General features: G+C 42.3%; 1 protein-coding gene across 1 annotated transcript in view; it reads left to right on the forward strand.

Moving 5' to 3' along the window:
• The first annotated feature begins 3,046 nt into the window (after positions 1 to 3,046).
• LOC124594451 (enhancer of split mgamma protein-like) overlaps positions 3,047 to 23,773 on the forward strand; it is a 126,818-nt gene continuing 106,091 nt past the window's right edge. Inside the window, exon 1 of the mRNA XM_047132827.1 lies at positions 3,047 to 3,157. Within this exon, the coding sequence (XP_046988783.1) occupies positions 3,071 to 3,157 (87 nt within the window). The 5' untranslated portion in view covers positions 3,047 to 3,070. The remainder of the gene's footprint in view (positions 3,158 to 23,773) is intronic.

The following is a 23,773-nucleotide window of genomic DNA, read 5'->3' on the forward strand; positions in this document are numbered from 1 at the left end:
AAATAAAAAATTAAGCTTTTCACTTGAGGGAAGACTTGACCCACGGGACCACGGCGCTCCTGTGCTGACATTAGCCTTGATGTTGCCTGTCGTGTGCATGGACTACTCAGGCTGTATATTTTGCTTTTTTTTTCATAGTTCCACACAACTTCTTCCTGTTTTCTCGATTGGTCTGTGTTTAGTTTTTCAAGGCATGTCCACTGTGCCAACTTATAACTAAATCTGAGGGGGGTGCGATGAAGATGTTCCCTTGTAAGTCATCAACCAGTCCATCTATTAATGAATACCAGATCAAAATGCCTACAACAGTTCCTGAGATTAGCCTGCACATGCAAACGGCCGCTAGGAGGCGACTTCAGTTTGCATATGGAGAGAAGGGATTAATAGACCACAGGTATGGAAAGGTAACCCAGAACGTTTTCGATTGAGAAGTAGCACTGGAATGCTGGTTGTTTGTGAGAGGTTCGTGTTATGTTCCACGTAAGAAGGAGTAACGTCTACGAGCACGTATCGGAATTTGACAGCGGCAAAGTCGTGTCCTATCACACATGTGTGGAGGCTGTCAGGAGAACGAACAGTGCCAGATGGCATTCGTCATCGTCATTCGTGGCCACCACCTAACGGGATAGTGTTGGATGTCACTGAATACTTAAGCGATCAATTCTGGTAATTTGGACAGCAAGTGTTTTGTTTCTGATGTTTTGAACCCGGTACCTGCTATCTATCTTTGATGTCTCCGTGCCTTTATCATTCAACAAGATAACGCAAGACTGCTTGTTGATAGTGATGTTCTTCCTGCCTCGGAGGGTTTCCGGCTGCGGTCTTGACTACCAATTCACCACATATCCATTGGTAACATCTGATCAAGTGTTCATCAGAGACAGAGAGCCACTACGATTAAGCATAAGACTGAAGTAGTGTGAGTTGAGGTGTCTGCATCCGAGTTTAGTTCGACTCGATTTCCAGTGGTGTTAGAGCCGCCGCTGCTGCCTGATGTGGCAGCTCTGTGTACTAAATTTCGCACTCTGTATACCCGTAAATAACCTATGAATTTAAACACGTATTCTTCCTACCATGCGTTATAGACAGAACAATTAAAATTTACAATGTACTTGCTGCAGTCATGGACTGTGTGGCTGGTCCCGGCGGAGGTTCGAGTCCTCCCTCGGGCATGGGTGTGTGTGTTTGTCCTCAGGATAGTTTAGGTTAAGTAGTGTGTAAGCTTAGAGACTGATGACCTTAGCAGTTAAGTCCCATAAGATTTCACACATATTTAAACTTTTTTTTTTCCTATCCTTCCTGGTGCTGCAGTTTCATTGACTACCATTGTAGATACAAAGTAGCGTGGACAGCTACATCATACTAAAGACCAGACGTAAGTTACTTTGAATAAAACGTGAAGAATAAACAGACGGAATTAAGTTAAACTGTCTTGATTTTACAGACCATTTTGCAATATTTTCCGTAAATTTGACAGGCACAGTTATTCAGATAAGTATTCTGGAGGAAATAGCAAATACAATGGTTCAAATGGCTCTGAGCACTATGGGACTTAACATCTAAGGTCATCAGTCCCCTAGAAATTAGAACTGCTTGAACCTAACTAACCTAAGGACATCACACACATCGATGCCCGAGGCAAGATTCGAACCTGCGACTGTAGCGGTCGCGCGGTTCCAGATTGAAGCGCCTAGAACCGCTCGGCCACGCCGGCCGGCTAGAAAATAGAACTCGTCTCAAAATTTCAAGTGAATAAACCAAATTCATGTAAATATAAAAGATACACAAAAATTCATAGAAACACAACAGAATGGAGTAGAGACATTTGCAGTAGATGGAAGAGTTGAGACAATGGAGAGATGATATGCTTTGAGAAAGAATATTTACAGCAAGAAACACATATCTAGAAAAACAAAATTAAAACACCATACCACAGTGGTACGACCAGAATCTTTATAAGCACGTGAATGCCTCACAATGAACTATAAGCTGGACAGAATAGAGGCACTTAAAATACAGATAGAAAAACAGTGGATTAAACGAAGATTAATCTTTTTTGTACACCTCTATTGAATGTATGAGAACAGGCCCGCGAAGCAAATATTCCGCTGAAATGAAACTTCCTTTCAGATGAAAACTGTGTGCCGGACCGAGACTCGAACTCGGGACCTTTGCCCTTCGCGGGCAAGTGCTCTACCAACTGAGCTACCCAAGCACGACTCACGCCCTGTCCTCATAGCTTCACTTCTGCCTGTACCTCGTCTCCTACCTTCCAAACTTTACAGAAGCTCTCCTGCGAAACTTGCAGAACTAGCATTCCTGAAAGAAAGGATATTGTGGAGACATGGCTTAACTCAGTTGGTAGAGCACTTGCCCGCGAAAGGCAAAGGTCCCAAGTTCCAGTCTCGGTCCGGCACACAGTTTTAATCTGCCAGGAAGTTTCATATTAGCGCACACTCCGCTGCAGAGTGAAAATCTCTTTCTGGAAATATTCCGCTATTTCCGGAAGTAGAAATCGACAGTAACATTGATTACAAAAATTAAGAAGCATCTAGAAAGAAACGTTCGGAAATACCGGACAGAAATCTTTTTAAGGATAAAATATTAAATTGAGAAGGCTTTCTACGCAGAAGAAATACGAAATTTGGAACCATACGGACAGAAGAAAGGTAAAGACAACACGGGGAAAAGATGAAGGAGTGCTGGAGAAACGGAAAACGGCAAGGAAGGAAGAGGAACTGCAATTCTTATGTGATCCTAAAAATAAGAAAATAAAGAAAAACGGTTCCAACGTAGTGAACGAGTGCGGAGAAGCTGCGTGCGAACCGTTGCCTTCAACGCAAAGCGGGACCAGTGACGCAGTCCGCCGAGTGCAGTAATTGATTACCTGTGGTGGCGCAGGCGGGCTAATTGCAGGTGGGGAGCGCGCGGCGCCCCTCCCTGCCCACGCGACTACCCCCACCCCCCACCCTCAGCCTCTCCCACACCCCCCTCCGGCAGCGGCGTGCGCGCGCAGCAGCCCCGTGCGCGAGCGGCGCCTCAGAAGGCCAGCGGCCGCGCAGGTAGCGTGATGCTGGCGCCGCGCCACCACCAGACGCACGTCGCTGCCGCCGCCGCTGCGGCCGCCGCCGTCTCCAGGACGACGCAGTACAAGAAGGTACCGCTCGCCCGCCCACACCTTCTGAGCTGTCGTCGCGTGCCTCACCTCTTATGCCACATACATCACTATCAACACTACGCCAGAGTCACACTTTGCTAACCTCATGTTGTCACTGATTATTATTATTTTTTTTTTTTTCTTTTTTTGAGTTGACAATATTTATTCACCACGATCACGATTCCTTGCTCCTATGTCATTCTCAGGTGATAGCTTCATATGAAGTGCGTCAATGCATATCATTCATACCGTTGTGTCAACCGTGTTTACATATTCCACGTCCGTAACAAGAAGGAGCCTTCGTCACGTATAGAAAAAAAGCACCACTTCTTGTTATAATAACTGTATCACGTATGGTGGACGCACAGTGTAAATAAGTACTCGTGAATTCGACGCTAATTATTATATGAACTGCTTCGCAATTTTGTGTAAGGCAGGAAGTCTTCTGCCCTATTCTGCACCCATGTAAATGTAAACATCGTGACACAAGGACAGTGTCCTCTTGAAAGGAACAATACGCTTTGATGCATTTGATAGTTAGCGGAAATACTATTAGCCGACCACAACACCGTCACACCTGGGAGTAAGGGTGCATCGGTAGCTTAAAATCATTGTTTATCGTGATATTCCACGACGACACGATAAATCACTTGATACTGTATGCACAACTGTCTTGAAATCATCCACAGTGCGATGCGTTTTCCTTAGTCGCCACCGAACTTGTTTACTGTGACGTCATCACGTGTTTCCGATGACGGCCGCAGCAGGCCAAGTGCAGTAATATCGTGCTTGAGTCGTACGTTGTTTTGTATACATGATGAGGACTCGTGTCTTTTTTTTTCACGTGGAATATACAAACGTGGTTGCTGATAAACATAGTTATTGATAAACATGGTTGTTGACACCAGGACACAGTGTCCTCTTTAAAGAAACAATATACATTGACGCACTTTACAGTGAGCTGTCACTTGACAATGGCGTAACACGCCGAAATCACGACCCTGGATACGCGTAATAATAGTTCATCCGGAATATGTTCTTGTCCTATCCAAACCGTTGCAGGACTATGATCACAAGTCAACAGAAAATACTTTCATTTATCGACGCCGCTAGGCGCGGAGTGTTTACCTCTCATCACAGCAAAAATTTGACGACGGTAACTTCATTAAAGCAAATTAATCATCGATGAGTGAGTGCAGTTAAATACGTTTAACATGAAACTTTAGGAGATAAAGTATTTTTTCATGTTAAACGTTACATGTGACAAAAAAAAAAACTTTATTTTTGATCTTGTCAAAGTTTATTTCAAAGACACAAATTTAATTTTCTCCTAAACTTTACTCTTTTAGGTACGTACTGAAGATTCAGAGTGTAGTACTGTACATTACCCTTTTTTGTGGAAAGAGATTGTACTTCTGCAGTGTCTTTTTTAACATAAAATCTTCAAGAAATAGTCCATAGTTTTCTACATTTCATCAGTCAAATGCGCATCTAAGCAGCTCGAATAGCTTTCAAGGCGTTCTGCCTTGCTGACGTAACACGGACAAGGACTACAATGTCGAAACTATTGTTAAATTCGACATCGTCGTCGTCATCGCCAACGTCGAACGATCTTTCGAGCTACAAAATGTGTCCGTCTATCACAATCGCCACTGTTTACACATCATCATCTCATCATCATCGCCTCAGCAAATTGATGCTCTGATATGTAGGACAATTCAATAACATTGAAGTTTTCACGATTTCCTTAGCATCGCACGTCAATAAATAAATAAATTTACGGTGTATGTATTTAAAAACAAAGTACATGAAACGGTTTTAATGTACCCGAAAATTGATTGAAGACTTTTGACAGTTGCAATACTGAAAGACAAGCTGTAAAATAGTAGTCAGCCTTTCCTTTTTCTGGTGTAACGAAACTTATGCTTTACCGTGACTGTTACTGATACGGAATGAAACAAGTTTACTGTTACCAGTCACTGTTTATTTATTTTTACAAACGAATGTTCAAATCTCCACAATCAGGTGAATTTTCTCGGATTAATGTAGCATGTTACTGATGTCTCACGACTTTTGGGCAACCGGTGTCACTGTCTCCAGTGGTTACAGGCTCATTTCTCTGTCGTGATACACGGCATTTAGCGTTTATTTAGTGTGATGATTTATACATTACATATATACCATCAACTTCGTGTTTACGAAGTGTGATGGTTTACATACGGTATATCACGACAGAGAAAGGAGCGTGTGACAACTGAAGACAGTGCCACAGACTACCACGAAGTCCTAACACAACACCTACACACCACAATACTAAAATTCACCTGATGATAGAGCTTTAATCTTTCGGAACAAATTATCAAAATAAACAGTGACAAATAACTCTAAACTTGTTGTTACATTCGAAAGATAAGCCAATAAATCTTGACGACATCGAGAGTCGTTACAACTGAGAACTAATAAATTTATTCGACCGATAGGTGAAGTCTTCTCGTGTTAATCAGTTGTTATTTCACGTAGAAGAAAAGCACGAAATTACATGGTGATCTGACGGGACTGCAGTATTACTTTGCGTAAACCTATTTTTCGTGTTAAGGGTTTTTAGTGTTAAACATTTTCCACTGTATGTTACTGTTTCGTTTATAACTGGCCAATTTTCGAGGGCTGTCACCGATTACTACAGCATACATATCAGCAACGTTTTGCGCCGGTCGCACATTATTTACATCAGCTACTTGATTCGACGATGATGCCACCACTGACAAGTGGACTTTCTTGTATTTTATATGTGGAACTACTATTGTAGCCAGCAGATGTGTTTTCGTAGCCAGCGATCTGACGAGGAAATGTACATGCTCCAAGTTTACGCCCACTACGACTTTCGGTGGCTATCATCAGCATGGGGATTTCGTTATTTTTGCATTCATGGATCATATATGAAATGTGTTATTGACAGCACCTTCACAACGCTTAGTGTCAAAAATGGTTTTCATTGTCTTCTCACAGTAAAATCAGTATCTGTTCAATTTTAGTCCACGAATGAGGTTCCACAAGTAAAAAGCGATGCCCACCTGAAGATGATAGCATGATCGTCGAAACATCTACTCAAAGAAAATGAATCGAGATGCAGAACAACGTGAAACTTGGGGACCCATGATAGTAAAAATCAAGAAACATGATCTGCAGAACCATTAAATTATTTCTACAAAGTGGCATAAATTTCTCATCTTATAATGAGCAAATCTGTTCGCATATAATATGTGGTGGTGTGCTGGTAGTTTTTTTAAAACTTTTGCTTAATCTTATTTTATATATTTATTTTAAGTGTTTATGTATTTTATGTAGGAGGAAATATTAATGAAGGTCCAGCTTTGCAAAACGAACTTATTTCTGTTTTCATACGACAAACATATTTCAATGCAGCTGAGTTGTTCTCAATACATGCTCTTTATTTAATAACCAGAAATTTTGTCCATAAATGTTTTGTAAGACTTAGCAAAAAGGTCTCTAGTTTGCAACTATTTTTTTAAAAAATTTGTATGTAAGTCGAAATATTTGCAGACGCTGGCCTCACAAAAGAATTATTATCCAAGAATCACGAAACTAGTATATTCCTATGATAGTCGCATATTTAAGATGGAAAACTTACTAATTTCTCATGGAATGATGAGCCTTCAGTCTTCCTGAATGAGTTCTGATAAGGAAACTAGTATCTGTACAAATTAAACATTCACTTTTAGCCAACTCTACCTCTATTTATCTTTCTTGCACTTGTTTAGCATACTTTTAAGATATCACTTTATTTAATAACTAAGTCTCATCCTCTCATCCGTACAATGATCCATGGAGACTCAAACAAGTACAGTACGATACTTATTGTATGTTACAAAACTAGAGTGTCGAGGGTGACTTTCGTTTCCTGCTACTTACATTTATATAAGTGCTCTGTCAAACTTCTGAAAATACTTTTTTGATATTCCTCGCAACTAACAGTACCTATCATCTTCTATAGTTTTGTTTGTAAAATGACTAAGAAATTCATATGAAAGGAACCTGTACATTTTATTAATACTTGTTGCACGAAATTAAATAATTTAAAGTTTCCTTTTTCTGACCAACGTGCAAGTTTCTGTCACTTTTAATTGTAAACTAAGGAGAGGAGAAAGTAATATCAGAAGTGTTGTACGGAGGTGGTGTTGTACAGCTGTAATTAATGTTAAGAACTGCATTATGCAATACACAGCTGTAACGGTATATTATATTACAGACCATCGATTTCGGTCTAGGATCAGACCATCACTACCAAAGAACAACAGAAACACACATATCACAGCGTGAAAGGTAAAAGTATACAGCTGTTACTTGACGCAACAGCAAATATATCACATCACTGTAATAAAATACTTACAAAAGCATTTCAGCTAAGCATTTTCGTAATTATAGTACCAGTTTTCAGATGTACACTGTTCCATCATTACTGTTAGCTATATGTGTAAAGCAATGTGTCCATTTCCCCTCATAGCCGTTAATTGTTATTGATTGTTATTAATAATCGACGTTTCAAGTCGGTGCACTTTCTTTTGCCTTAAATGTTTCTTTGACCTACTCCGGTCAGAGTTTACCGCACAGTTAACGCTATGCGGGCAAATGAACACAATGTTATACATATACAGTTAATAGTAATGATGGAACAGTGTACCTCTGATAATTAGTACTATAATTACGCAGATACATAGCTGAGAAGCTTTCGCAAGTACTTTGCTAGAGTCATATAAGTTTTAATGTAGTTATTGTTGTTTCAAGTAACAGCTGTGTACTTCTATTCACAAACTTTGTCATACGTGTTTCTGTTCTTATTTTTTAGAGTGGACCCGACAACTGTCTTATCCTAAACCGAAATCGATGGCCTGTAATAAAATATACCGTTATAGCCGCGTATTACGTAATGCAATTCTTAACATTAATTTCCAAAACTCAGTAGGAGTGCAAATTGTGAACTTTTGATGTTCGGCATAAGTTTCATCTGCAAGGTCAGTGTAAGAGGGTGTATTGATACGATAACTCAACTGGAATGGAAAATCGAGAAATTCTATTGTCTCACTGTATATGCTGTTATCTAGTCCCCATTACGAGAAGCAGACGTTGTTTCCACAGGAATTCTAAAAAGTAATCTAACTGAAGTAAATAGTCCTCTAGGAGGCACTACTGAACACAGTTGATTGGAAGGCGAGCGTAGCAAAGTTGGTCTAGGCGTCACACGGTGGGTTCATACTTCCGTCCATTCCTTTAACGATCAGCTTGCTTATTTCTGGCTCTTCTTGTTTCTGGCTCTTCAGTAGCCTTAACTTAAAGTTACGGTGTCACCAGTTTCAGCAAACGTACATTAAATGTTATTTAACATCTAACACCATAGTATTGGTTAAATGACGTACAGAAGAGATAATACTGCTTAACAGTATTTTAGTCAAGATTCCATGTATTGAATCTGAGTCAGATATTTTAATCACTTTTTGTTTTGCTACTCTTATGAACATTTACTTTTCTCTTTATACTAAATAAATTAACAAAGGATGGAGCTGATCCTCCTTGGTACACAAAACGAGTTAGAACACTGTTGCAGAAACAACGAAACAAACAGGCCAAATTTAAACAGACGCAAAATCCCTAAGACTGGCGATCTTTTGCACAAGCTCGAAATTTAGCATGGACTTCAAGGCGAAATGCTTGTAACAGTTTCCACAACGAAACTTTGTCTCGAAACCTGGCAGAAAATCCAAGGAGAGTTTTGTCGTATGTGGAGTATGTTAGCGGCAAGAAACAATGCCTTCTCTGTGCGATAGCAATGGGGATACTATCGAAGACAATGCTGCCAAAGCAGAGTTACTAAACACAGCCTTCCGAAATGCATTCACAAAAGAAGACGAAGTAAATATCCCAGAATTCGAATCGAGAACGGCTGCCAACATGAGTAACGTAGTAGTAAATATCCTAGGAGTAATGAAGCAACTTAAATCAATGAAAGCAAGTCTTCTGGTCCAGACTGTATACCAGTTAGGTTCCTTTCGGAGTACGCTGATGCATTAGCTCCATACTTAACAATCATATACAACCGTTCGTTCGACGAAAGATCCGTACCCAAAGACTGGAAAGTTGCACAGGTCACACCAATATTCAAGAAAGGTAGTACGAGTACTCCACTAAATTACAGGCCCATATCGTTAACGTCGATATGCAGCAGGATTTTGGAACATTATTGTGTTCGAACATTATGAATTACCTCGAAGAAAACTGTCTATTCACAAACGGTCCACATGGGTTTAGAAAACATCGTTCCTGCGAAACACAACTAGCTCTTCATTCACATGAAGTGTTGAGTGCTATTGACAAGGGATTTCAGATCGATTCCGTATTTCTGGATTTCCGGAAGGCTTTTGCACTGTACCACACAAGCGACTTGTATCGAAATTGCGTGCTTATGGAATATCGTCTCAGTTATGTGACTGGATTTGTGATTTCCTGTCAGAAAGGTCACAGTTCGTAGCAATTGACGGAAAGTCATCGAGTAAAACAGAAGTGATTTCTGGCGTTCCCCAAGGTAGTGTTATAGGCCCTTTGCTGTTCCCTTTTAGAAAAGATACCTCAATGGAGCGAAAATTGGCAGTCGGCCCTAAATAACGAAAAGTGTGAGGTAATCCACATGACTGCTAAAAATAACTCATTAAACTTCGGTTACACGATAAATCAGTCTAATCTAAAAGCCGTAAGTTCAACTAAATACCTAGGTATTACAATTACGAACAACTTAAATTGGAAGGAACACATAGAAAATGTTGTGGGGAAGTCTAATCAAAGACTGCGTTTATTGGCTGGGCACTTAGAAAATGTAACAGATCTACTAAGGAGACTGCCTACACTACGCTTGTCCGTCCTCTTTTAGAATACTGCTGCGCGGTGTGGGATCCTTGCCAGGTAGGACTGATGGAGTACATCGAAAAAGTTCAAAGAAGGGCACCAAGTTTTGTATTATCGCGAAATGTGGGAGAGAGGATTTGGTCTGGATATCATTATAAGAAAGGCGCTTTTCGTTGCGACGGAAACTTCTCACGACATTTCAGTCACCAACTTTCTCCTCCGAATGCGAAAATATTTTGTTGACACCGACCTACGTAGGGAGAAACGATCACCATGATAAAATAAGGGAAATCAGAGGTCGTACGGAAAGATATAAGTGTTCGTTCTTTCCGAGCGCTATACGAGATTATGAAGGTGATTCGATGAACCCTCTGACAGAAACTTAAATGTGATTTGCAGAGTATCCGTGTAGATGTAGATGTCCTTACGCACCTTAAGGATTTGACAAAATTCTTTGTCCGAGATTACAAGACACAACTTTCATCACAGTTGCAGCTGAAACATGAGTGTGAATTTTACGTCACGGGATCAAACGATGAATGCCTACTTTTTCAAAATGTCCTTATGAAATTTTGGATTTCTCGTTTTAAGTAAAGTCATTAGTGATACTGTTATAGACGTCTTTGAGCATTGAAAGTGCCCATTAAACAGCGGAACGTATACAGTCGTATGTTGTCTTGTTTTCCCTTAAGAGTCAGCATTGCTAGTTTCAAGTTTCACGATAAGGTTCAGATTTCTCACGTACCATTCACCGAGTCGCTGAACATTATGTGGTGTCACCGCCAGACACCACACTTGCTAGCCGGCCGGAGTGGCCGAGCGGTTCTAGGCGCTACAGTCTGGGACCGCGCGACCGCTACGGTCGCAGGTTCGAATCCTGCCTCGGGCATGGATGTGTGTGATGTCCTTGGATTGGTTAGGTTTAATTAGTTCTAAGTTCTAGGGGACTGATGACCACAGCAGTTAAGTCCCATAGTGCTCAGAGCCATTTTTTGAACCACACTTGCTAGGTGGTAGCATTTAAATCGGCCGCGGTCCGTTAGTATACGTCGGACCCTCGTGTCGCCACTATCAGTGATTGTGGACCGAGCGCCGCCACACGGCAGGTCTAGTCTAGAGAGAGACTCCCTAGCACTCGCCCCAGTTGTACAGCCGACTTTGCTAGCGATGGTTCACTGTCTACAAACGCTCTCAATTGCAGAGACGACAGTTTAGCATAGCCTTCAGCTACGTCATTTGCTACGACCTAGCAAGGCGCCATATTCAGTTACTATTGATATTGATATTGTGAATCAAGTGCCGTCAAGAGCGACGTTCATCATTAATAGATTAAAGTTAAGTATCAAACTAATTATGTCCGCTTTCTGAATTCTCATTCCTTGTCATGTTCCAGACCTCACGTCAGTATAGTTATTCCCCCTCACGCCAGCCTGCGTGAGCTAAAACGCGTGCATTACGGCCTCCAATAGTAACACGGTGTTGGCTCTTCTGCCAACACAACACATTATCCTTGCTCCACATATACGTCTCACTAAGTGCCTGAAGATCCGAAAGACGAAAACGTTTTTGTGCTCGTTGTCTTAACAAGGAAAAGGACCTATTCCGATTTCGTTAATCACAGAACCTCGGCGATGTTCCGATGTTCAGATATTCTAGACTGTCGGTTGCTTAACTCTTGTTTCAGCGAGTTTGCAAGTACGAGTAGGTGGCACTGTTGAAGATTCAGTCCCCTCCATAACCTCCTCTCTGGATCCACTGCCAATAATGATTGTGGAATATTAGTTTCAATCATGCACAGTTTCTAAACGTCACGAACATAACTAACGGTCAGCAAAAGATCGAGTAGAACCCCCCCCCCCCCCCAAAACAAAGGCACTTCATATGTTATATTTTTAATGTTTTATTATCAGTTTATTGGTTTGATGCGCCCTCTTACGAATTTCTCTCCTACAGCCTCATGGTCTCAGAGTTGCACTTGCACACAGTGTTCTCGGTTGTTTTTTGGATGTATTACAGTCTCTGTCTTCCCCTGCTGTTTTTATCCTCTACGTCTCCCTCTAGTACCAAGGAAGTTATTCCATGACATCTTAACACATGTCCTGTCATTCTATCCATTCCTCTTGCCAATGCTTTCCTCCCCTCACCTATTCTGAGCACAAACTTTTCAGTCCATCTAATTTTCAATATTCTCCTGTATTACCAAATCTTAAGCGCTTCGATTATTTTCTTTTCAGATTTTCCCACTGCCCAGTGATCCAACCGCACATTCTCAGAAATTTCTGCCTCAAGTCGAGGCCAATGTTTGATACTAGTAGACTTCTTCTGGCCATGAATGCCCTCTTGCCTGTGCTGGTCTGCTTTTTATGTCCTCCTTGTTTCATCGCGCCAATGGCCTTGCCGCAGTGGTAACACCGGTTCCCGTCAGATCACCGACGTTAAGCGCTGTCGGGATGGGCTAGCACTTGGATGCGTGACCATCCGGTCTGCCGAGCGCTGTTGGCAAGCGGGGTGCACTCAGCCGTTGTGAGGCAAACTGAGGAGCTACTTGATTGAGAAGTAGCGGTTCCGGTCTCGGAAACTGACATACGGCCGGAAGAGCGGTGTGCTGACCACATGCCGCACCCCCCCCCCCCCCATATGCGCGTCCAATGACGCCTGTGGTGAGGATGACACGGCGGCCGGTCGGTAATTTTGGACATTCATGACCTGTTCGGGAGGAGTTTTGTTTCATCGCTCTTTGCTCTCAATGTAGCAGAACTTCTTAACTTCGTCTCTTTTGTGGTCTACAGTTTTGATGTTAGGTCCCTAGCTATTCTCATTTCTGCTGTTTCTCATTACTTTCATCTTTTCTCGGTTGACTCTCAATCCATATTGTTTAGTTACTAGACTGTTCATTGCTTTCAGCCAATCTTGCAGTTCTTCGTCACTTTCACTGAGGATAGCAAAGTAATCAGAAAATCTTATCATTGGTATTCTTTTATCATGAATTTTAACCCCACATGTGCTTTTATTACGGCCATTGTTTCTTCGGTGTGTAGACTGATCAGCAGGAGCGAACATTCCCGTCTTACATTCCTTTGAATCACGGCTTTTCGCTCTTGTTCTTCCATTCTTATTTTGTGTGATTGGTTTCTGGGTGTGATTCTTCAATTTCTCCTGGCGTATTTTTTGACGAAATAAATCTCGGGTACATCAGCGCACCTGATGATGGCAGCGTGGTCGATTGCCGAAATATTGTGTCCTATGCGCACTCATACCAGGCTGTTCACCCGAGATATATTTCGTCTGGTTTCTAGGTGTTATACACATTGTGTATTGCACTTTTTACTTATATCTTACATTGTTTTCGAATCTCATTTTTTTGAGAATTTTTACATTTATGGCTTGTAAATTTGTGTCTCTAATGAATCCAGTTGTTGAAAAATGCAGAGTCCTTAGAGATTCATTTCCACTCACTCATTGGCAGTAGGACGATCTGCACCGAATAGGGTCGTCCACCACAGCCTCTGATTTTCATTAAGAGTCTTATAATTGGCTTATGGAATTCAGGACCATAAGCCAAAACTGTTATGAAAATTTGGAAAGTGACATGCGGGCAAAACACAAAGCAACCAATGAGAATAAAAAGAAAATTCTCTTGGAAACGAGTTGGATACCGTTCCAAGTTCCCGCATTCTGCACTGGTGTCTGATTCTCCAAGCCTGTAAGCAGTCATAAAACCATCACTTAAAAACTTCAAAAAGTGAGGAAAAACATATACTTTTTCGGTTAATGCTGTTTGTGACATAAAGAGTGGAAGGTGCTCTGATCCGAAACTCGGCTGTTTCATTCCCCACTGGAAAAAAAACCTGTATGACAGATTTGTTAGACATCACACCCAGTAATACTCTTCAGTCGACTGATATTCCTTATGGGAAAAAAAAACATGGTGTTTCATGAACAGGTTTCACTGTAGCTGCCGAGCTACCGTTCTGATATCACGCGTTAATCAAGCAATAGCCCGTTTCACGCCTGAACGTGTACAAAACGCATAGTCACTCATATAGCAGTTTGGTATAGCGGTCAGGTTTGCGAATCCATTATGTGGGCTTTACGGTTGGCGTTAATATCTCGTACCAAGTCGCTTCAGATTTTAAGCTGTGTGTGCGCGCGATCGCCCGCGAGCGCTTGTGTGTGTCCGTGTGTGTGTGTGTGTGTGTGTGTGTGTGTGTGTGTGTGAGAGAGAGAGAGAGAGAGAAAGAGAGAGAGAGAGAAAGGGAAAGAGAGGAAGATAGAGAGAAGGATGGATGTCACAGAGAAGAAGAGAGTGAGAGAGCGAGGGGAGGGGGGGGGGGGACGATTAGGGGCGGGCATCGAATCAGGCAGATGACTAAACGAGAGTTCCCTAATCTGCAGTAAATTTCTATCTGGAGTGAGAAACGCCCACAGCCTTCTCCCCAAAATATTTATTGCTTGTTCAGGGAAGAATATACAGTGTGCTCGAGAATACAGCGCCCGAACACCGGCGCGGCATCCTGTTGCCTAGGACGAGCAAAAAACTATCGCCGGAGAGGCACAGTTAACGAGTTGTGGGCCGCCGAAGTTCGGTGACGAAGAAAAGTTTTCTCCGTCATGTGCTCACGGATCTGCATGTGTGCTAGTAACTAGACATTTTAGACCACTGGTATTTTCAGAAGCCACAGTTCTCACGTGATTCTACATACAGTGTGACAATTATTGAACTATATGAAATAATATCATCATAACTTCTGAACGGTTTGTGTTAGGACGTTCAAACAGCACGATTGGCATGAAGGGAATTAGTATGCGCATGCGCTTGCGCCTTGATGTTGTCGGCCATTTGCACGTGAAAATGTCACGCTACAGCGTGCCTGAGCATGTAGAGTTGTAAAGGACTACCACGCGACCAAACAGCCCAACTCCGGCTCAAAGGAAGTTGTGACCGAGTTCAAGCCGAAGACAACCGGTTCAAGTGTGCTACCAATGAAGAATTTGATTCGCAAGTTTGGGAGAACGGGTAGTGTTCCCGATGACAGTGTTGGCAATGTCGGTCGTCCAAAGAGGGTGAAAACGCTCGAGAAGATACGAGCCGTGTTTCAAACCAGCTCCAGTGAATTGATCAGACGAACTGCACAACAGGTGGGAATCAATCAGGAGACACTGCGACAAATTATTGTTGCAGACCTGCATTTCTTCCCATACAACATTCAGACCCATCAGCCAGTAAGCCACAGGACCATTGAACCACGGTTGTGTTTCGCTGACACTATTGACCACAGAACTGACGAACAGGACTTTGATGCGAATATGAATTGGTTTAGCGGCGAAGCCCCACTTTCATTTGGATGGGTTCGTCAATAAGCAAAATTGGCGCATTTGGGGGACTGAGAATCTTCTTTTCGTGATCGAGAAGTCTCTTCACCCTTAACGGGTAACTCTGTGGTGTGCAATGTCCAATCACGGAATGATGGCACGGTGACTACCGAACGGTCGAACGGTACGTGAAGATTTTGGCAGATTATTTCATCCCCATTATCGAAAGTGACCCTGATTTCGACAAGATGTGGTTCATGGAAGACGGAGCTCGACCCCATCGAAGCAGGAGAGTGATGTCCTGGAGGAGCTCTTTGGGGACCTCATTCTGGATCTGGGGTACCAAGGGGCCACTGGCGTGGGCTTCGATTAGCCGCCATATACTCCGTATGTGAACACATGCGACTAATTTTTGTGGAGCTATATCAAAGACACCCCTAAAACCATTGCTGAGATGAAAATAGCCATTTAGGAGGTCATCGAAAGCATCCACGTTATAACACTTCAGCAGGTCATGCAGAATTTCGGTATTCGTCTGCGTCTCGTCATCGTCAATGATGGCGAGCATCTCGAACATGTCAGAACCTAAATCAGAATATCTGTAGTGACGTTTACATGTTGACTAAAGTGTGTGATTGGGACAGTAATTCTATTCCTAGGTGTAGCAACTGCATTTATAGGACATCTTTTACGTTGAGGTCAAATATGCACGCCGCAGTTTGTAACTAATTTACGTTTTTTTTTCATGTAATTCAGTAATTGTCACCCTGTATAAATGTGCTCCTCACATCATCGGATCCTACTTTGTGAACTGCACATACTCGGAACGAAATTAGCAGCTCCGCTGCAAGTTAAACTACCGTAAAAGTCAGTCATTCATACTGAACCTGCTGCACATTATTTGGCCATTTATGTATTTCAGGTAAAGTAAAAGTCGGACTGAACGAAGTGTAAGCACTGTAAAAAATGTCAATTAACATACCGGGTGATCAAAAAGTCAGTATAAATTTGAAAACTGAATAAATCAAGAAATAATGTAGATAGAGAGGTACAAATTGACACACATGCTTGGAATGATATGGGGTTTTATTAGAACCGAAAAAAATACAAAAGTTCAAAAAATGTCCGACAGATGGCAGTTCATCAGATCAGAATAGCAATAATTAGCATAACAAAGTAAGACAAAGCAAAGATGATGTTCTTTACAGGAAATGCTCAATATGTCCACCATCATTCCTCAACAATAGCTGTAGTCGAGGAATAATGTTGTGAACAGCACTGTAAAGCATGTCCGGAGTTATGGTGAGGCATTGGCATCGGATGGTGTCTTTCAGCATCCCTAGAGATGTCGGTGGATCACGATACACTTGCCACTTCAGGTAACCCCAAAGCCAATAATCGCATGGACTAAAGTCTGGGGATCTGGGAGGTCAAGCATGACGAAAGTGGCCGCTGAGCACACGATCATCACCAAACGACGCGCGCAAGAGATCTTTCACGCATCTAGCAATACTTTTTTGTTGTTGTTCTAATAAAACCCCATGTCATTCCAAGCATGTGTGTCAATTTTTACCTCTCTATCTACATTATTCTGTGGTTTATTCAGTTTTCAAATTTATACCTACTTTTTGATTACCCGGTATTTAGACCCCTAGGATTTTATTTCTTGGCGACGACAGTAAACCATCATTTAACTAGTAGTTTCGGTGTCTCAATTGTACAATCTTGAGCCATCTGTAAGTCATGTAAGCGTTTTTGCTGTTAGAGGAGCTGCTATATCCAACTAGTTTCCGTAGACATATCTGTTGGCGTGGACCCTTCGCACGTCTAACGACAGTTGTCCAATGAGGCATCGAAACTGGAAGCTAAATAAAATTAAGAAATAAAATTACGACTGTTGGTATCTACAACCAGCCACAGTCCCATTACATTTACACAAGATGGAATTACAGAAGCTTGTGTCCCTGTGGTTGACACTGTCTGGGTCACGAACATTGCCTTCCGTAAAACGTTCGTGGATATGTGACTGCAACTTCATTTCTGCGTGGTCCTCGATAGCTTAGTGGTCAGTGCGGTTGACTGTTATGCAGGAGACGCGGGTTCGATTTCCGGTACTGCGAGTCATGTTTCCTTGATGCAACGACTGGAACGGGGTGTACTCAGGTCTCGTGAGGAGCTGCTTGACGGAGCAGTAGGAGCTCGAGGTTTGCTAACGCGACATCGGCCGGGACACACACCTCTCGGTGTGTGGCATCAGGCGAGGATGACATGGCTGTAGATCGGGTCAGACTGTGCAATCTACGGCCAGAAGGTCGGTTTTGCTTGCCTCTGGGCAGCCCTAATGATGAAAATCCCATAGATCGTACACTGAGCATTTTCAGTTACCGTCGTCGAGGTATTTCTACAGAAAAGTTTGTTTGTATTACATCACTACACAAGCAAAAGAATCATCTCACTACATGCCACTGCAGAGAGGAAGCAGAATGTGGAAAAAAGCGTCTATCGAGAAGTTCACTATTACCAACCTCACATTCAACAGTTCTGGCTAGTGATGAGAAGTGATACAATGTGGATACTAGAAAGTGAACGAAGGAGGGAAGGTTAGACGTCGATCTTGTTGCAGACGGAGCTCTAATTCACTGAGCAAGGGAGGGGAAGGTATTCTCAGCGGCACCTGCGTGGGTGAGACCGTTAGAGGAGCGTCATGTATTTGGAACGGAGAAAGAGTTCTGCAGTATCCTATTTCAAAAGAAGCACCTGGGAACTTCAACATAGGAATCACACAGACAACCGGTTGAAAATAATTCTTTAGTAGATTGACCTAGGTCTCGACACCTATAAGGTTGTCTTCATCAGTATGAAATTTTAAGAATCCCTAAAGCTAAATTGCGAGAAGGCAATGGTCAAAGTTTACAAAAGATATGCTCACGTAAAAAATTAAAGTTAAATACATTCCAGCCTTTTGCATGTATGCCTGATCTCTGATTTTGCCCTGAATCGATTAGGGGACCATGGTAAATCTAAATCTGACCATTTGGACACATCATCTCAAGTGTACTTTGATTAAAAACTATATTACTACTCACACGGCAGATAAGTTGCTACTGCTGAAATGTAAATTTAAATGAATTTTGTTGTTGTTTGACATTAAGGAGATAAGGAATTTGTTATACTAAATACATGGCTTAAAAATCCTAGATCAAGAACGCAAAAGATGTTTTTACTTATAACTACTTTCAGCTTAGTGACGGGCCACCTTCATATCAATACGAAATAATTACTTCGTTCAGTGTGAACGGGTAGGTGATACACACTGAACCGAACGATAATTTCATACTAATCTGAAGATGTCTCATCACTCACCCGAAATTAGATATCAGTAAAGATGTTTTTGCGCTATTGACTTAACACATAGAAATATGCATGGGCAAGTTGAATAGTGTTCACGTTAGGTGCATGTTTAACAGATACATGTTCATCCCATCTGACAGGACAATAATTTTGAATATAACTTAGAACATAATTTTGAATATAACTTCGAACATAATTTTGAGCCGGCTGAAGTGGCCGAGCGGTTCTAGGCGCTACAGTCTGGAACCACGGGACCGCTACGATCGCAGGTTCGAATCCTGCCTCGGGCATGGATGTGTGTGATGTCCTTAGGTTGGTTAGGTTTAAGTAGTTCTAAGTTCTAGGGGACTTATGACCTCAGAAGTTGAGTCCCATAGTGCTCAGAGCCATTTTGAACCATAATTTTGGATCATCCTATACAAAAGACTGTCTTTACTACTGCCCTATTAGTTAAGTAAGAGAGCATACTCGTAGTGAGAAAAAACAATACAGCTAAGTAACTGCAGCCGCGTAACGTCCTCGGAAACCACGGACATTTTGCTCGGTGAACTGCCTGTTATTTTCGAGGGACAGATGAAACGAAATAGTGCTTTGCTTGGCAGTGCAAACTGCGATTCTCTGGGTGGCGCTAACCAAGAAACTAAAAGACATCCTATGCAGAAAGACAACATACTGTAAACAAATAGCGCCACCACACAGCCAAAGTCAGACGTGACAGTGAAATAGCCATTAAGGAGGAGGTAAAGAAAGTAACGTAACATTTTAACTACTCGGTGTAAATGAATGAAAATGCGGAAGCGTGTTGCCAGAGGTTGCTCTGTTGGGTACAGAGCGTTGGTCAAGTGGCGAGAAGCCAGCACGTACAGCGCCAGTTGGGAATGGCCCTGCAACATGAGGCAGTAGAAGAAACGGAAAAATACAAAAAAAATGTTGAAATGTGTGTGAATTCCTAAGGGACCAAACTGCTGAGGTCATCGGTTCCTAGACTTACACACTACTTAAACTAACTTATGCTAAGAACAACACACACACACACACACACCTGCCCGAGGGAGGACTCGAACCTCCGGCGGGAGGGGCCGTGCAATCTGTGACAGGCGTCTCCAGCATTGCGGCTACTCCGCAGAGCCGGAAAAATACAGTGTGTGTTAATCAGAGAGAAGTTACGACGCACTCCGGTGCTATTATTCATTACAACATTATTCTTCATCACAACGTGACCCGAAGACAACATTTGGACGTCATCACACGGGGAAGAATCGTCGAGACACTGGAAGATGGACAATGTGCGAGGAATGTAGCCCAGGTGTTTGGGAAACCTCGCAGCGTTGTTTCACGTGCATGGTGAGCATTTAGAAGCACCTAGAACTGCTGCCTAAATGACGTGGGTGACAATGGTCGACTACAGCGCACTTGACCACTACACTGCGCAACAGGCAAGAAGGGACGTACGTCTAACAGCGGGTGCAATTCCAGCCAGTTTTAACAGGACTGGAAGACACGTAATCTCACCCTCCACAGTTGCATTGTGACTACTTTTGGGTGATCTGTTTCCCCGACTAACAGTGCGTTGTGTTCCCTTGATACCCGCACATCGGCATCACCACTTTAAATGGTGCCAAGAGCACTGGGACTGGACCAACGGGAATGACGTGGCAAGCCCTTCACGGATTAGACCAGGTTCATTCTGAGTAGTGATTCTGGACGTAATGCACCCATGAACAATGTGGAACGTGATGATTTTGGTAGTCCAGGTTTTATGGTACGGGGAAGTACGATGTTGTATGGACGTAGAAATCTCCAAATCTCAAAGATCAACGTTATTGTACTCCTTCCCCATGTGTGTCTTTTCAGGGTTTCATTTGGTCCTGTCTTCTTCATCAGGAATGACAACGCTCGACCGCCTCTAACTGTCCAGTTGGAGGAGCTGGTGGAACGAGAAGATATTCGGCGAACGGATTGGTCTGACAACTTAAATACCATCGAACACGTGTGCGATCCCTTTGGGAGGCGTTTTGCTGCGCGTCCACACGCCCCAACGACCATCCAGCAGGTGTGAACCGCGCTGATCGAGGCATGGAACATCCTACCACAACAACTCCTTACCAATCTTGTGGCCAGCACGGGAGCACATTGCAGAGAGGGCATTGCTGTTTGTGGAGATCACACACCCTATTCCCTCCTTTTTTATAATCTCCAGAGGACCGGCATAAATCACGGTCGGTTCAGTGTAACTATTCTCTGAATAAAAGTGTCGTTTCCGTTCGCTCTCATTGCATATCTCTTTCAGTTGCCTTCTGTACTGGACTGTACTGTACTATACTGCAGAAGTACTTTCAATATATGGACCATATTTCGTCCAGCTATGTTACTCGACAGTGACACATCACGCAAAGCTACTTTTGTCCCTAAGTTCTGCTCACCAGTGTATTAACCAACAATGTTCGAGCAAGAACCTCTATCCCTTTCTTTTTTGGCCAACGAGAGAACAGAACTGAATCAGAATTTAAGCAGAGATGGCGTCCCTATTTATTAGACGACCTGCGTTTTTAATCTCATCAGCTTACTAAATAACACTATACCAGTAAATGGACGTGCACGTCAGAATATCTGTGCTATTATAGCCGTAATCGTGCGTTCTTTACATCGGACCTAGATGGTATTGACAGTATGACCTATGTATGACAGCCATAACTGTAGGGGATGTGGTAGACAACCACCTTACACAAAAAAAGATCAGCTTTTTACCTACAAAGGTAACGCTATCTTCTGGTATCGTTGATGCTGAAGCCCCGTAGCCCTGACCGCATAGGATTTACTTTACCATGCGCAACGATCCCTTATTTCAACAGTTCCTCGAAGCTGCGAGATGTTCATCTGTCAATGTCGACAGTTTCCGCCTCCTCTCACATTTCTTACAAAGTATCATTACTGTCGTTATCAACTAGCTTTGTTTCTGATTCGTCTCTTGAACTACACAGAAACTTACAGAATTATTTTAAGGCTAATATAATTTCAGGAGGCAGCGTAATAATTACATAAGTACGGAACTAAATTCAAGTTTAATCCACCATTATTATGAGCTCTAGGGCTTATTTTCCTATTTGCAATTGGTGGATTAACTTCAGGCTACAGTGACGCATCGAACTTGGTGTCTACCGGTGTTTAATCCGACGTCAGTTTACAAGATATTGTTTTTGACGAGAGTAACTGTTTCACACAAATGATCACTGTTGAACCCAAAGTTATTTCATTTTGGAAGAGAAATATTCTTGCTTTCTCAGCACTTTGCTTATCTCCATGTCGTACTCTTTTATAGTATTTTTAGGGTTCAAAATACTGAAAAACCTCAGCCATTACTTCGACACATTCGTGATGTTTAAGGAAAAAATTAATGTTCCTTCTTCACGGAGCGAGGCAATAGTCATTAAACTCCGTGCCACAAAAAAGACTTCGCACAGAAGTAGCGGCGTCACTGAAATCGAGGAAGAGTTAACTGTGACCAACCGGCAAGTAATTAACACGAGACTGGTTTCAAACTGAGTAAGCAAGGAGGACCTAATTGGCCTGCCAAGCTGCTTTATCTGCTTCCGAATAGCTACGAAACGGGTAATAGTTATGCAATTTAATGGACTCTGATGCTAGATTAGGAGTTAACAGAGTGGCTGTTGGACGAACGGCAACCAATCTGCTACAAGATTTACGGTGCATGATCAACAGTTAATACGAGATTTCTGAGGATGTTTATTAGAAACTTAAGCACAAATCAGGGCTATGATTATCTATCTCTTTTGTTTTATGTGCCACCAATTTCTCCTAAGCTTTCATCTCATGATCCAGTCTTGGATCGCTCAATTTTGGTGATATTCATTCTCAACACTATCACGTTATCCTTTCTGTTCACATAATCTTGTTGTAATCTGCGCTGTTTTCTTCGTCAGTTTTGAAATTTTTTTCTTATTTGTGAAAAAGTTGTTGAGATACTTGCAATCTCAGGTGCAGTCATTAATTTTATGTATTTCTGAGAAGACGATTATTCTGCTCTTAGTATAGTATTCAGTTTGTCAGAGTAGGCCTGTTGTTCCGTATTTTAATTAGACTTTGTAGTATTCATAACTTTCAAATTACAATTATATATAATACATCAAATGAAGGAGCACCTCAATAGATTTTCTTACAAGTGTTCAATGTGAGCACCATTCGTAACACATTGAATCACTAGGCGACTTCTATCCAAACCTGGATCAGTGTGTTTGAAGTAATTGTTGCCACAGCGTTGTTGGTAAAGTCGGATAGATCAGATGCTAGCAGAGGCACATACACATGATGGTTTATGAATCCCCAAAGTTAAAAGTTGTATGACGCCAGTATGACAACGCGGAGGTCATGCAAAACAAGCTTGTCATCCAGCCCCTTGCGGCCTACCCAGCGGTCGCGTACAACACCGTTTAATCAATCCCGTACTGAATAATGCCAGTGAGCAGCACACCATCATGCTGCCACATACAGACCTGTGGTCAACTTCCTCCAGTTGAGGAGAGAGCCGTAGTCCTAGCGCATCAACATTGTAAACATCAGTTATAGTTGTTTCGCCGAAGAAAGAAGAACTATAAACTTTCCGCCTGGATATGGCACAAAAATATTCAATTTAGGGGAGTCTTGTTGCAACTGAACAATTTCGGTGGGGGGGGGGGGGGGATATTTGCTGACCCCCCCCCCCCCTCAGATGCATATATTATATTACTCTCACATTTCCACTTGAGTGAAATGTCGATTTATTACTGAAGATGACACGAGCACTGAAAACGATAGGGTTGTAGCTGTAACCGTATCCTTAGAAGTCTCCTCACAGACATCATTGGAACTGCTAATTCACAGCATTTCTTGGAGCTACTCGTGCGACATGCTCTTCAGTCATTCTTGGTAGTACCGTACTTTTGCATTTGCACACAGCTATACAGGGTGTTACAAAAAGGTACGGCCAAACCTTCAGGAAACACGCCCCACACACAAAGAAAGAAAATACGTTATGTGGACATG

This window comes from Schistocerca americana, chromosome 2 (assembly GCF_021461395.2).
Source record: "Schistocerca americana isolate TAMUIC-IGC-003095 chromosome 2, iqSchAmer2.1, whole genome shotgun sequence".
Classification (NCBI taxonomy): domain Eukaryota; kingdom Metazoa; phylum Arthropoda; class Insecta; order Orthoptera; family Acrididae; genus Schistocerca; species Schistocerca americana.